General features: G+C 44.9%; 1 protein-coding gene across 1 annotated transcript; it reads left to right on the plus strand.

Annotated features, from left to right (window-relative positions):
• Positions 1–98: 98 nt before the first annotated feature.
• Positions 99–8717, plus strand: ZNF394 (zinc finger protein 394). The gene is made up of 4 exons (XM_043455032.1): positions 99–583; positions 4110–4905; positions 6648–6774; positions 7651–8717. Exons 2-4 carry the CDS (start codon positions 4495–4497, stop codon positions 8709–8711), a joined length of 1599 nt encoding a protein of 532 aa, XP_043310967.1. The 5' UTR covers positions 99–583; positions 4110–4494; the 3' UTR covers positions 8712–8717.
• Positions 8718–13012: the final 4295 nt, after the last annotated feature.

The following is a 13012-nucleotide window of genomic DNA, read 5'->3' on the forward strand; positions in this document are numbered from 1 at the left end:
GGACTACAACTCCCAAGAAGCACCGCGCGGGCCACTCCCTCCAGCCAATTCGGGCAGCGGCTCTCTTCGCAGCCTTAGTCTCACGGTGCGGGAAAACCAAAGAGGCGTTTCCTCAGAGGCGCCAGTGGAGGCCTGAGAGTGTAGGGAGAGACTCGTCTTCTGGCTGCGGAGAGAGAAGGCGGAAGATCCGCGTTCTTGAGAAGTGGACGAAGTGGTATTTTCAGGGCTTCTCTAGCCGAGGGGGTCCCATCTTTAGTAGTCTCATTTTGTATCCATTTGCGAAGCTACTCGACAGACAGGACAAGAGTCTCTGTCTTACAAGTCACGAAGTGAATGATGCTCACCGACTCCACTCTGAGTTAATATATCCTCCTGAAGGCAGGAGGAGAAGGGGACGACGGAGGACGAGATGGTTGGATGGCATTACCGACTCAACGGACGTGAGTTTGAGCAAACTCCGGGAGACGTGAAGGATAAGAAAACCTGATTTGCTGCAGTCCCTGGGGTCGCAAAGAAACGGATACGACTTAAGCGACTGAACAACAGCAAATCCTTCGATACTCCCAGGAGTTATATTTTTATAGTACGTTGTGAATTTTCACTCAAATCAGGGATTTTGAGAATGCCTTGCTCGTGCCGTGGTCTACCTTATGAATGAAAAAATGCAAAAAATTCCTACTATCGCCAGAGACTAATAGCTGGAGAGGCTTAAATTGACACTGCGGTTTGTGCAATGTAGTATTTTTATGGTTTTACTTTTTATATTTAGAATCGTCAAAAGTTAAGGCCAAAAAAAAGAAAAAAAGACGTGAAACCACTGAATCGCTGAAGTAGTAATTAGTGAAAGCTTACTGTGCACACACTAAAAAGTTAGCAAACCGGGAGCCCTCAAACCAAAACGTGGAATGAGGGACAGAGGTATATTGTTTTAAAGCATCTTATATGGGGTGGAGGCGTGCTTGAGTACTATGTTGCTTCAGTCCTGTCCGACTCTTTGCGACCCTTATGACTATAAATTTCTCTTCCCTCTTGATACTAAGAATAGCTCGATTTCTCCTAAGCCATGATAATAGTTTGCTCATGTAACTGATCTTGTTTTCTTCTTGAACTGGCTGCTGAGGTTTCTCAGAGCAGAACTATGGGCTATCTTTTGTCAGTACACAGGAGTGTACAGTGGGTAGGTTCTAACCCCGGCCTATCCCTGGCTCTATCTTATTTATCCCTACTTTGTTTTCCTTTTCTCACTTTATTTACTTGCACTTAATTATTTTTTTTAAAAGATGAGACATTTCTTCAGTTAACTTCTATGAAAAAAGCAAAAAAAAAAAAAGAAAAAAGCACCAGACAAGGCATTGGGAACACAAAAATATATCATTCAGTGATATCAGTGGGAACAGATGAAAGCACTTGATGTTCTGCAAGTGAAGACAAAAGTTACATTACAGGAGAAAGGGAGAAAAGAGCTAAGCAAATCACTTAATCATGATCAGAATCCAGTCATACAGCCCAGACACTGGAACTAGTGGGGCCAAACTGGTAATCAGCAGGAAAGAAGACCTATGAATACATCTCCTCTCACTGGGAGAAGATGAAAAATGCTTGTACTGTCTTCATATATGTAATATTCTCTTCTGGATTCCATTACTAGTTACATAGATAGACATTTTCTGGAGCTAGATTTGCCTGTACCATAGAGTTTTGTTTTTTTTTTTTTTTGCCATAGAGTTTTATTTGTGAATTTGCATTCTGTCCTAATTCCCTTGCCATCCTTGATAACCTAATCCTAGTCAAAGCCTTGTCCTGCAATACTGGGAAAAGAACTTTTGACTTCCTGCCAGATCATGATAGCGTTCCCACACAGATGAAGAAGTAGACTTGTGCAAAGTTTCTGCCCTCCAGAGACTTTCAAACCGACTAGGGAGATGAGATGTAAACATTTGACAAGTTATCTCATTAAATTATCACATGTTGCTCCAGATTTGTAAAATGACAAAGATGAGCCTTGAGAGTAGTGAATTTGTTTCTCTTTAAGTGATTTTTAACATAAAAATTGGGCTTCCTTGGTGGTTCAGACGGTAAGGAATCTTCCTGCAATGCAGGAGACCCGAGTTCAATCCCTGGGTGGGGAAGATCCCCTGGAGAAGAAACTGGCAACTCATTCCAGTATTCTTGCCTGGAGAATTCTGTGGATGGAGGAGCCTGTCAGACTACAGTTCATGGGGTCACAGATTCAGACAGGACTGAAATGACCTAGCAGGCACACTGGTGTAGTTTATATGCGTGTATGTGCATTATATAAGATATTTGATTATATTTACATGGACTGAGCGACTAACACTTTCATGTTCAACATAAAAAATAATCCTGAAAAATCTGCTCTTGCCTTTTCATGTCCTATTAATGGCCAATCAAAACAGATCACAACAGAATAGTACAGTCACTTCAACTGCTAGAACCCAAAGTAGGAATTGACTACCTGTGCTTTTGCACAAACTTTGGAAATAATTTTTAAAGTTTATAATTTAAACTTTAGTCCATAAATATGTTGTTTGAAATCTTGACCCTGCTTGGGAATTTGCATTCATAAATCAGGACATTAATTGTACTTAAACAAACGGTTTTTAAATGAATTTCCCTTAGTGTAACTTATATAGAGCTTCCCTGGTGGCTCAGTGGTAAAGAACTTGCCTGCCAAGCAGCAGACGCTGGTTCTATCCCTGGGTTGGGAAGATCCCCTAGAGAAGGAAATGGCAACCCACTCCAGTATTCTTGCCTGAAAATCCCACGGACAGAGGAGTCTGGCAGACTACAGTTCTTGGGATCACAAAGAGTCAGACACAGCTGAGCACGAACACACACATATGTAGCTCAGATAATTCTTCATTTCTTAAATAATGCAGATGATTTAATGTAAATTTTAAACTAAAGTATGCGTGTACTAAGTTGCTTTAGTTGTGTCTGACTATTGCCTATATATTTAACCCATTTTTTAATTAAAATATGTCTTCAGTCCACATGGACTTTTTTTTTTTTCACATGGACTTTTTAAACTTAATCTCTTCTGTGAAGCCTTTTACCGTACACTCCCCATCAGGCATGGTTGATTATTTACATCTCTGCTTATCCAAACAGATGCTACATACACCTCAAAGTATTGCATTTACCACACTGTCCTATAATTTAAGTGTCTGTCTCCATGAGGAGACTGTGAGCAACTTGAGGACAGGGAACATATCTTCCCAGTTTTGCATCTGTAGTGTCAACTATGATGCCTTCACATGTGGAAGACACTCTACAAACCTTTCTTGCCTAAGTGTGACCAATGGATCAATGACCACTTTATTGTACAATTGGAACTTTTAACTTTCCCTAAAACCAAATTTATACAATTTTCTTCACAGATAATTTGTTAAGAATGACATTCTTTCTTTTGGTTATTCTCAAATAAAAGTGATGTTTATTAAACGTAGAAACAATTGAATGGTACATATTTTTATCACCTATACAATTTTTCATATACAATTATATTTTAAATTTATTTTACGATCATATGAACCATACTTTTAAAACATAAGACATATAATTTGACAAATATATTCTCAAACTTAGTATAAATGTTTAACATGATAATGAGCCAACTTTGAGAAGAAAGTTGCTACAAAGCTAAGGCATGTGATTGCTTTTGAATGATTTTTTGCAAAATTTTGATTATTATTGCATACAAAGGAATGCAAGTGAAACACAGGTTTGATATTTTTCGTTTCTTTTTTTTCCCTCTTTGAAACAATGATAAGATTCCTTCTCATACTTAATCTAAAGATGAAAGATTTTCAAGAATTCAAAAGGAATGACATTTATTTTTAAAGGAAGAATATCCTTTAGTTCTGCAACCTTAAGGACTGTAAGCTCCACACTACACGGTGAAAGTGAAAGTCGCTCAGTCGTGTAAGACTCTTCGTGTCCTACTCTTTGCGACCCCCTGCACGGTAGTCGGCCAGGCTCCTCTGTCCATGGAATTCTCCAGGCCAGAATACTGAGCTGGGTAGCCGTTCCCTCCTCCAGGAGATCTTCCCAACCCAGGGACTGAACCCAGGCCTCCCTCATTGCAGGCGGATTCTTTACCGTGTGAGCCAAGAGTACCTCTGGAAAAGGTAATGATAACAAACCACAGAGACGCAAGTCACTCCTCCGAGGAGCCTAGAGAGGCCCCAGAAATGCCCCGAGGGGAGGGCACCGCAGGGAGCCGGTGACGCACTTCCGACTCGGGCTGTTGGTAATTTTTTGTCGCGGGATTTGACAGCTTCTAGGTAGGGGAGCGATTTCTGGGTAGGAGGAGTCTGGGAGGGGGCCCGGGGAGGTGGGATCCTTTTAGGACCCGACAGTCGGCAGCCGCTTCTTTGGGGAGATCGGATGTGTTCTGCGGCTTTTTGCTGGGTTTGCTGTCACCTCAGCTGAAGGTGGAACTCCGGGAAAGTGCGCACGAGCGGGAGAAGGATGAGTTGGAGCTGGACCGCAAGTCAAATCAGGGGCGCCCCTCTGGCCCTAGGTGATGGACTTCGGACAGTGAAAGTGGAGGAAGACTCCCCCGGAAGTGGGGATTCCGACCGGCGCGGGGACTGTCCGGATCCCGAAACTTCCCGATGTCATTTTAGGCAGTTCCGTTATCAGGAGGTGGCCGGACCCGAAGAGGCGCTGAGCCGGCTCAGGGAACTTTGTTGTCGATGGCTGAGGCCCGAGGTGCACTCAAAAGAGCAGATCCTGGAACTGCTGGTGCTGGAGCAGTTCCTGACCATCCTGCCTCAGAAGCTCCAGGCCTGGGTGCGGAAGCACTGCCCGCAGAGCGGGGACGAGGCGGCCGCCTTGGTGCGGTCTTTTCAGAGAGAGCCTGCTGGGACCTCACGCCAGGTGAGAGGTAAAAGTGTTCTGGGAGTGGGGATGGATGTGTGAGGGATGCTATGGGTTTCAGAAGTTCTTTACTTCCTTATTACATTTTGCGTGAACTTTAGGATGTGCATGAAAGAAACAGTCTTTCCTTTGTAGGAAGTGGTGACAAATAAATCCGTCCAGGAAGAGGTCCTTGAGTTGTAGACCTTTCCGCGCAAAACCGGCACAGAAGTATTGTTTACTCAGTGTAAAACACCCTCGTATCTAACTAGATTGTTTGGGAAAGAGAGATGTCAAGGTGGAAAGTGTCCTTAAAGGATGTATAAGGACAGAGTTCCCCACTACTTTGAATGTGAGCATCCTTTTACTTTTTAACGGTTTGAATGACTTTCTCCTTCCTCCCTCAATTGATAATGATACTGCAGAACAAGAAGAGAGGCCGGAAATGGAGTTAATAATTGACCCTGCCTACATGATGAAGCCTTCATAAAATCACAAGACTATGGGGTTCAGAGAGCTTCCCAGTTGGTAAGCTCATCTACTTAAGCGGGAGGGTAACACAGCCCTGCCCCCATCCCACCTCCAAAAGGAGAGAAGCTCCTGAGCTTAGGACACCCCCCTCCCCAGACCTTGCCCAATGCATCTCTTCCACCTGAGTGTTGCTGACATATATTCTTTTATAATAAACTGGTAATCTAGTATGTAAAATATTGTCTTGCCTTCTGGAGCCACTAGCAAATTAATCGAACTCAAAGAAGAGTCTTGGAAACCGCCAATCTATAGCTGGTTGGTCAAAAGCAGGTACATAGGTGACAGCGTGGACTTGGAATTGATGTATGGAGGAGGGCAGCAGTCTTGTAAGACAGCTCTTAACCTGTGGGATCTCACACCACCGCCAGGTCGGTGGGGTCAGAGTTGTTAAACTGTAGGAAGCCCACCAGCTGCTGCCGCATAACTGCTTGACCTGTGGAAATGCACACATCTGGTGTCAGACGTGACATTGTTGTAGTGAATATTCAGAGTACTGAGAGCAGAGGAGACACACAGGAAGGTGGTTTTCCTTTACAAGGAGAGGAGAGAGAGGCTCAGGGAAAACAAACAATTACTCCTGTTGGCGAGGTACCTTCCTCTGAAGATGGATCTTTGTATCCATGTCACACAAGAGGAAACAGTGTCTGAGAGCCAGCATTGGAACTGGGGACTTCGGTTAACCTGTGTATTTTGAATCCATATCAGGTTTCTGTTTTGATAAATCAGAGTGCGTGTATGTGTGCTCAGTTGTGTCTGACTCTTTGCGACCCCATGGACTGTAGCCCGCCACGCTCCTCTTGGCCATGGGATTTCCCAGGCAAGAATACTTGTGGGTTACCACTTCCTTCTCCAGGGGATCTTCCCAGTCCAGGAATCAAACCCATGTCTATTGCATCTCCTTCATTGGCAGGCAGATTCTTTACCACTAGCGTCACCTGGGAAGCCCAATAAATCACAGCAATATAACTCAAAGGAGTATTTTGCTCTTCCCTCAAATGAGTGTAGACAGTCCACAGAAAGGCTTTTCAGGGTTGCAGGAGAATGCCCGCTTCTGTCTTTGGTCACTTTGCAACTCCCACATCAGTACAAGGCTCACTGATAAAGACTCCCTCAGTCATTACTTGGTTTCTCAGGGCCTGTGGTCTCTTCTCTGAATCCAGCCTCATGCCGGCACTGCTGGTGACACCATGCTGGGATGGCAGGTGCTGAGGGGAGGTCTCATGTTGTTACAGGGGTTGGTGACAGTCCAGGATGTGGCCGTGTCTCTAACCTGGGAGGAGTGGGAGCGTCTGGGGCCAGCACAGAAGCACTTCTTCAGGGAGAGTGCACCAAAGGATCATGGGAACTCAGTCTCACCAAGTAAGTGCTGGGCTCCGCCTGTCTCCAGCTGGGTATGACTGGTGGAGGGCTTGCTTCGGAAAATCCCTGGGCCGGGCTGCCATTCACAGAGATTGAGAGCCTTCAAGCCCCTTTTGTGACTGAGGCAAGACCTTTCTGTTCTATGTTGTCAGGTGACAGAGTCAGCTTTTCATATGGTGCATATATTAACAGCCATAGCACCAGCTGAAGCTCTGTGCACCCCCCTCGAAAGCTATCCCCTCACTCCTTCTCCAGAAGTGACCAATATCCTGATTTACCATTTCTATGCTTGTTTTATATTCTTTCTACATATACATGTAGCCACAGAGAGTATGTATTATAAATAAATATATATAAACATGTAAACATATATAGTATTTTGACATGTTTTAATGGTATATATACATTGTATTACTGTATGGTTCTTTTGCACCTTGCCTTTTTTCTCCACATCACATTTTTGGGATTTTTATCCATGTTGATACATGTAGCTCTAGTTTATTCCTTTTAACATCTCTATATATTTCATCCTAATATTCACTTATCCATTCTGTCAACAGATGTTAAGGCTTCTAGTTTTTCACCATTACACAGAGTATTATGCCAGTCATTCTTGTCTGTCTCTCCCTGTGTTCTTATGAAGTGGGGTTAGGGGAAGAGAGATGGGTTGGTGGGTGCAGGCACAAGTATAAAAGGAAAGAAACAGGACTTGTATAGGTAAGCACATTTGACGGGTTAATTAAAATAATTTAACTTCAAGAGTGGTTTCATAGAGAACATGAAAAGGGCTTTGGGGGGGTTGTTTCTCTGCTAGTACTTTCTTAATCACTCCTGCCAGGGGATGAAATGTCAGCAACTCACATTTTAATATTTCAGGTTCGGAAACCAGAATTGAGAGCAAAGAGTTGATTCCAAAGCAAGAAATTCTAGAAGAAGTGGAGCCTCCAGGGCAGCTACAAGGATTTCAGGAGAAGGCTCCCCTATCTTCTGAGTGTGGTGACACCCAGCAGGACAGGGGAGAGAAGCCCTTGGGAGACCCCTCATCGCTGAAACGTGAAGATTCTCCTGCAGATCAGGGAGTCACCCACATCTCAGATCTCAGGAACAGTCCCAGCGAAGAAGATGTCAAAAACAATGAATTCAGGACCAGCACCGAGAGTTCAGACTTTGTTCCTGGTCAGTACATCCCAACAGCAGGGAGACCCGTCACTGCGGATGAATATGGGAACAACTGCCCGCACAGGTTAGATGTGGTGAAACCTCACGAATCTCTCGACAGTGAGGAAAATCGCCATCATTCGGGCCTGTTTGAGACTCAGAGGTGGTTCCATGAAGAAAGGCCTTACACATGTGACACCTGTGAAAAGAGCTTCAAACAGCGTTCCGACCTCCTTAAACACCATCGAATCCACACCGGGGAGAGGCCCTACGGGTGTCCTGTGTGTGGGAGGCGCTTCAGTCAGAGCGCGACCCTCGTTAAACACCAGCGGACACACACTGGAGAGAAGCCCTACACCTGTCCCAAGTGTGGGGACAGCTTCCGACAGAGCTCACACCTCAGCCGGCATCAGAGAACCCACCTGAGGGAGAAGCGCTGCACGTGTAAGGAGTGCGGGGAGACCTGCCGCACCTCCGGTCGTTTTAGACACCAGAGGACACACGAGGGGGAGCGACCCTACACGTGTGAGGAGTGCAACAAGAGCTTCAAACGCTGCTCCGACCTCTCCAAACACCAGAAGATCCACACCGGGGAGAGGCCCTACGGGTGTTCTGTGTGCGGGAGGCGCTTCAGTCAGAGCGCGACCCTCGTTAAACACCAGAGAACTCACACCGGAGAGAAACCTTACAGATGTCTGGTCTGTGGGGACAGCTTCAGACAGAGCTCACACCTTGTCCGACACCAAAGAATCCACAGAAATAAAGTGCCATCATTTTGACCTGCTTCTTCATGAGTCGTTTTATTCCCTTCTCTCTTTCCCTCCTTCTCTTTCTCTCTCTTTCAGAAACTATGTTCTTTGGAGTATTTCAGTAATCATGGATTGTATTGCCCTTTGGCATCACACCCAAGACAGACTGAGTTCAACTATTCTCAGGGTGCCCTTTGAGAGCCTGTTGCCCTGAAGGAGGAGGGTCTGAGTCAGGAGCACCTCCCTCTCCCCAGAACACACTTTCAGCAAGAGCGAAGGTGACCCGTCAGAGTTCTGCCCTTGTCACTCTTCGGGGGCCTGCACTTTTGGACCAAACCTTTTTTTTTTTGCTTTTGAACTTTTTATTTTCTATTGGGGTATAGCTGATTAACGATGTGATAGTTTCAGATGAATAGTGAAGGGATTCAGCCATGCGTATACATGTACCCATTCTCCCCCGAACTCCCCTCCCATCCAGGCTGCCACACCATTGAACAGAGAGAGTTCCATGTGCTATACAATAGGTCCTTGTTGGTTACTCATTTTAAATATAGCAGTGTGTACATGACCTTCCCAAACTCCCTAACTATCCCTCTCTGCCAGTAACCATAAGTTTGTTTCATGTCTGTGAGTCTCTGTTTTATGAGTAGGTTCAAAATATTTTTCTACATGAAAGTGAGTCTTTTTTTTTTTTTTTTAAGTACCGATGTTCTCCATGGAATTTATTTACTTCTTTAGAAATGTGGTATCTCAGTGCCCTGACCAGAGATCAAACCCACAACCCCTGCATTGGAAGGTGAAGACATAACTGCTGGACCACCAGGGAAGTCCCTATTTATATACTTTTGAACTGTGATATTCTGCCAAAACACATGGACCAGTTTATTGTGAAATATTGCCAACATACAGGCCAGCGTAGAATAGAACAATTTTAAAGAACGTTCACAAATACCCCACACAGATGAATCAATTCTTGAGTAGGACATATTTGCTTCATATCATTTTTAAGGAAATAACACACTTGTAATAAATGCCATGTACACTCATGAGCCCTCCCTAAACCCATCCCCCTCACCTTCAAGCTGGCTCAATACCCAAGAAGATGACGTGTCTGTAGTTGTCAAGAATCACGGCCCTATAGAGGGCCTTCTGAGCCCAGTCCGACGTGTCCCACTCTTGCCTGGTGAAGTACAGAGCCACGTCCTCAAAGGACAGCAACCCCTGGGAACAGAGACTCATTACAGCTGCAGCTCCTACCACGGCTCTGCGGGCCGCAGTATTATTCCTGTCCTACAGCCGAGGCTCATCCAGTTCATCAGCAGACTCGGAGCTCAACTCGTCTCCAACCCTCAGGTCACGCGTGTTCTTTCTTCCATGCTAGAGTCACCCATGTTCTCTCTGGAAGGACACATGGTCAGTGTGTGAGGCTTCTCTGGCCGTTTGGTCTCTGCTGTGTTCCCTCAACTCTACTCTGGCAGCACAGACAACAGGAGAGTGGACGGGTGTGGCTGTGACCCCATAAAACCGCTCCCGGGTCCAGGTGAGCTTGCCGACCCTGCTGTGTGCGCTCCCACCTTCCTCATCACGCGGTTCTTCTGCCCAGTTCTCATATGAAAGAGACGGCGCCCTCCCATGGGGACACTGAGAATGAGGCAGTGTGCGGGCTGCTCCCGCAGGGATGGACAGGCTACTGGGACTCACCAGGCAGGCAGAAGCTGCCAGGCTGGCTGTCATGGGCACCACTACCTGCCAGGCCTGAAGGGGGAGGAAGGGAGGGGTCACTGGGATCCAGAAAGTTGTTGGAGGAGCAAGACTGGAGCCGGGGCCTCAGGGGAGGCAGCCCAACAGGAGAGGCTGTGGATAAATGTCCAGAGACCTTCCCTGTGTGGTCCTCACCCCTCCTTTCCTCTCCCCCTGGGCCCTGAAGTCATTCTCATCTCCTCCAGGGTCTTAAGCAAATGAGTCTTTTTCCTTTTCCCCATTGTGATATTGTGATTTAAATAAGAAATATATATTTGGTCTTCCTGCCTGTTTCTGACAGAGTTCCTAAAGTGCTTGGAATTTCTTAGGGAATAAGTGCAGAGGAGCATCTTTTAATCCTTGGGCTTCTCTTTGGTTTTTTATTTATTTTTGGCTGTGTTGGCTCTTCATTGCTGCACGTGGGCTTTCTCTGAGGCAACGGTTACTCTTTGTTGTGGTGTGCAGACTTCTCATTGCAATGGCTTCTCTAGTTGCGGAGCATAGGCTCTAGGTGTGCAGGCTCCGTAGTTGTGGTACACGGGATTAGTTGCTTCACAGCATGTGGGATCTTCCTGGACCAGGGATCGAATCTGTGTCCTATGCATTGACAGGAGGATCCTTATCCACTGTGCCACCAGCCATCAGGGAAGTCCTCCTCGGTTTCTGAAGTAGCTGCACAGCCACACAGGTGAGAGAAGCGTCTTGTTATCATGATAAATCCCTCAACATCTGAGTTTTATGTTAATGAGGAAAACTCCTCAGGATACAGCTAGTTGCCAGGGCCAAGGCATGTGAGCAAGTTAGAACCTTCACCCCTAGCACCTGAGGGGAGGGGACAGGCTGGGGTGCAATCAGTCCCCAGAGGGCAATGACTCGGCCCATAACACCTATGCAACGAACCCCCATAAAAATGCAGACACTGGTTGCTGAACTGGTGGAGGTGCTGGGGGCGTGCCCGGAGAGGGTTGGAAGCGCTACTGCCCTGCCCCCTGCATCCTGAGCATCTCTTCCCTCTGGCTGATCCTGAGTTCTATCCTTTTACAATGAAACAGTAGTAAGTAAACTGTTTTTCTCAATATTTATTTCTTTGGCTGCTGTCAGATCTTAGTTGCAGCAGGCGGGATCTAGTTCCCTGACCAGGGATTGAACCCAGGTCCCCTGAACTGGGAGCTGGAGGTCTTAGCCACTGGACCATCAGGGAAGTCTCTAAACTGTTATTTCTGAGTTCTGTGAGCCACTCTAGCAGATCAGTGGAATCTGGTCAGGGAACTAAGATATACCACATGCCTCCGAGCAACTTAGCTCTGATGGGTGCCACATCAAAAGATCCTGCAAGCCACAACTAAGACCTGATGCAGCCAAATACATTTTTTTAAGTAGTATGCATTCTGAAGTTGTTGTATATTCTATATTTTATATATGTCAATCAATTCAAGATTGTAGACAATGTGGTTCAGATATTCTATGTCTTTAATATTTTGTCTAGTTGTTCTATCAACTTCTGAGAATGGAGTGTTAAAATTTCCAATTATAAAATTGCCCACCTTTCTATTTTTATTTAGTTCTGTCAGTCTTTACTTTGTGACTTTGGAGGGTGTGATATTAAGCACATATTAATAACCCAGAATTCTAAATTTTATGTGTAACACTAAAATTGCATTCATAATTGTGACCTAATTACACATTAAACAATTACTCACCTTGGTGAATTGATCCTTTCATCATCATAAAATCCTTCTATATCTAAGATAATATCCCTGTTCTTAAATTGTTTTATCTGATATTAATATATCCATTCCAGCTTTTTATGATTAGTGTTTTCATTGTATATCCTTTTTCATCTTTTGAATTTTCTGTATTTAAAGTATCTTTTACATAAATCAAACCAATGTTTTCTTAACTCAGTCTCCCAAATGACACCTAATCAAACTTACAAGCTTTAGCAAAGCAAACTATAAGGAAAATGAAAAGACTACTATATAGTTTTTGCAAATTATGCAACTAAGGGCTTACTTTGCAAAATATACAAACAGTTCAAACAACTCAATAACAAAATACCAGTCAATCCAATCAAACAAATGGGCAGATGATCTAAATAGACAGTTCTCCAAGGAAGACATCCAAATGGCCAACAGGCACATGAAAAGATGCTCAACACTGTTAGTTGCAGAAACATTTAAGCCAACACTACAATGAGGTACTACCTCACATCAGTCAGAATGGCCATCATTGACCAGCCTACAGAGAATTTCCTGGTGGTCCAATAGTTAGGGCCCTGCACTTCCACTGCAGGAGGCAGGGGTTAGATTCCTGGCCATAGAATTAAGATCCTACCTGCCTTGGGGCAACTAAGCCCATGTGCCACAATAGATTCTGTGCGCTGTGATGAAAGATCCCACACGTCTCAGTGAATACACTATGCGCAGCAGCTAAGACCCAGTGCAGTCTAATTAATTAATTTAGAAAGATGATGTTACTAGCAGGAGAAAGATAAAGCAGAAACAAGGACACGAAGAGCTCTTGCGAGCTAATGGACATTGTTAATATCCTTTTGGCTGCCTGTAACCCTCCTATCTCATTGAGTTGATCCT

Source organism: Cervus canadensis, chromosome 32 (assembly GCF_019320065.1).
Source record: "Cervus canadensis isolate Bull #8, Minnesota chromosome 32, ASM1932006v1, whole genome shotgun sequence".
NCBI lineage: Eukaryota > Metazoa > Chordata > Mammalia > Artiodactyla > Cervidae > Cervus > Cervus canadensis.

What these genes read in the sequence shown, in the direction of transcription:
- ZNF394 (XM_043455032.1), top strand. Translation starts at nt 4,495, where the DNA reads ATGAGTTGGAGCTGGACCGCAAGTCAAATCAGGGGCGCCCCTCTGGCC. An exon ending in CTGCTGGGACCTCACGCCAG is followed by an intron (nt 4,906 to 6,647) that starts GTGAGAGGTAAA and finishes ATGTTGTTACAG; the next exon opens with GGGTTGGTGACAGTCCAGGA. An exon ending in TGGGAACTCAGTCTCACCAA is followed by an intron (nt 6,775 to 7,650) that starts GTAAGTGCTGGG and finishes TTAATATTTCAG; the next exon opens with GTTCGGAAACCAGAATTGAG.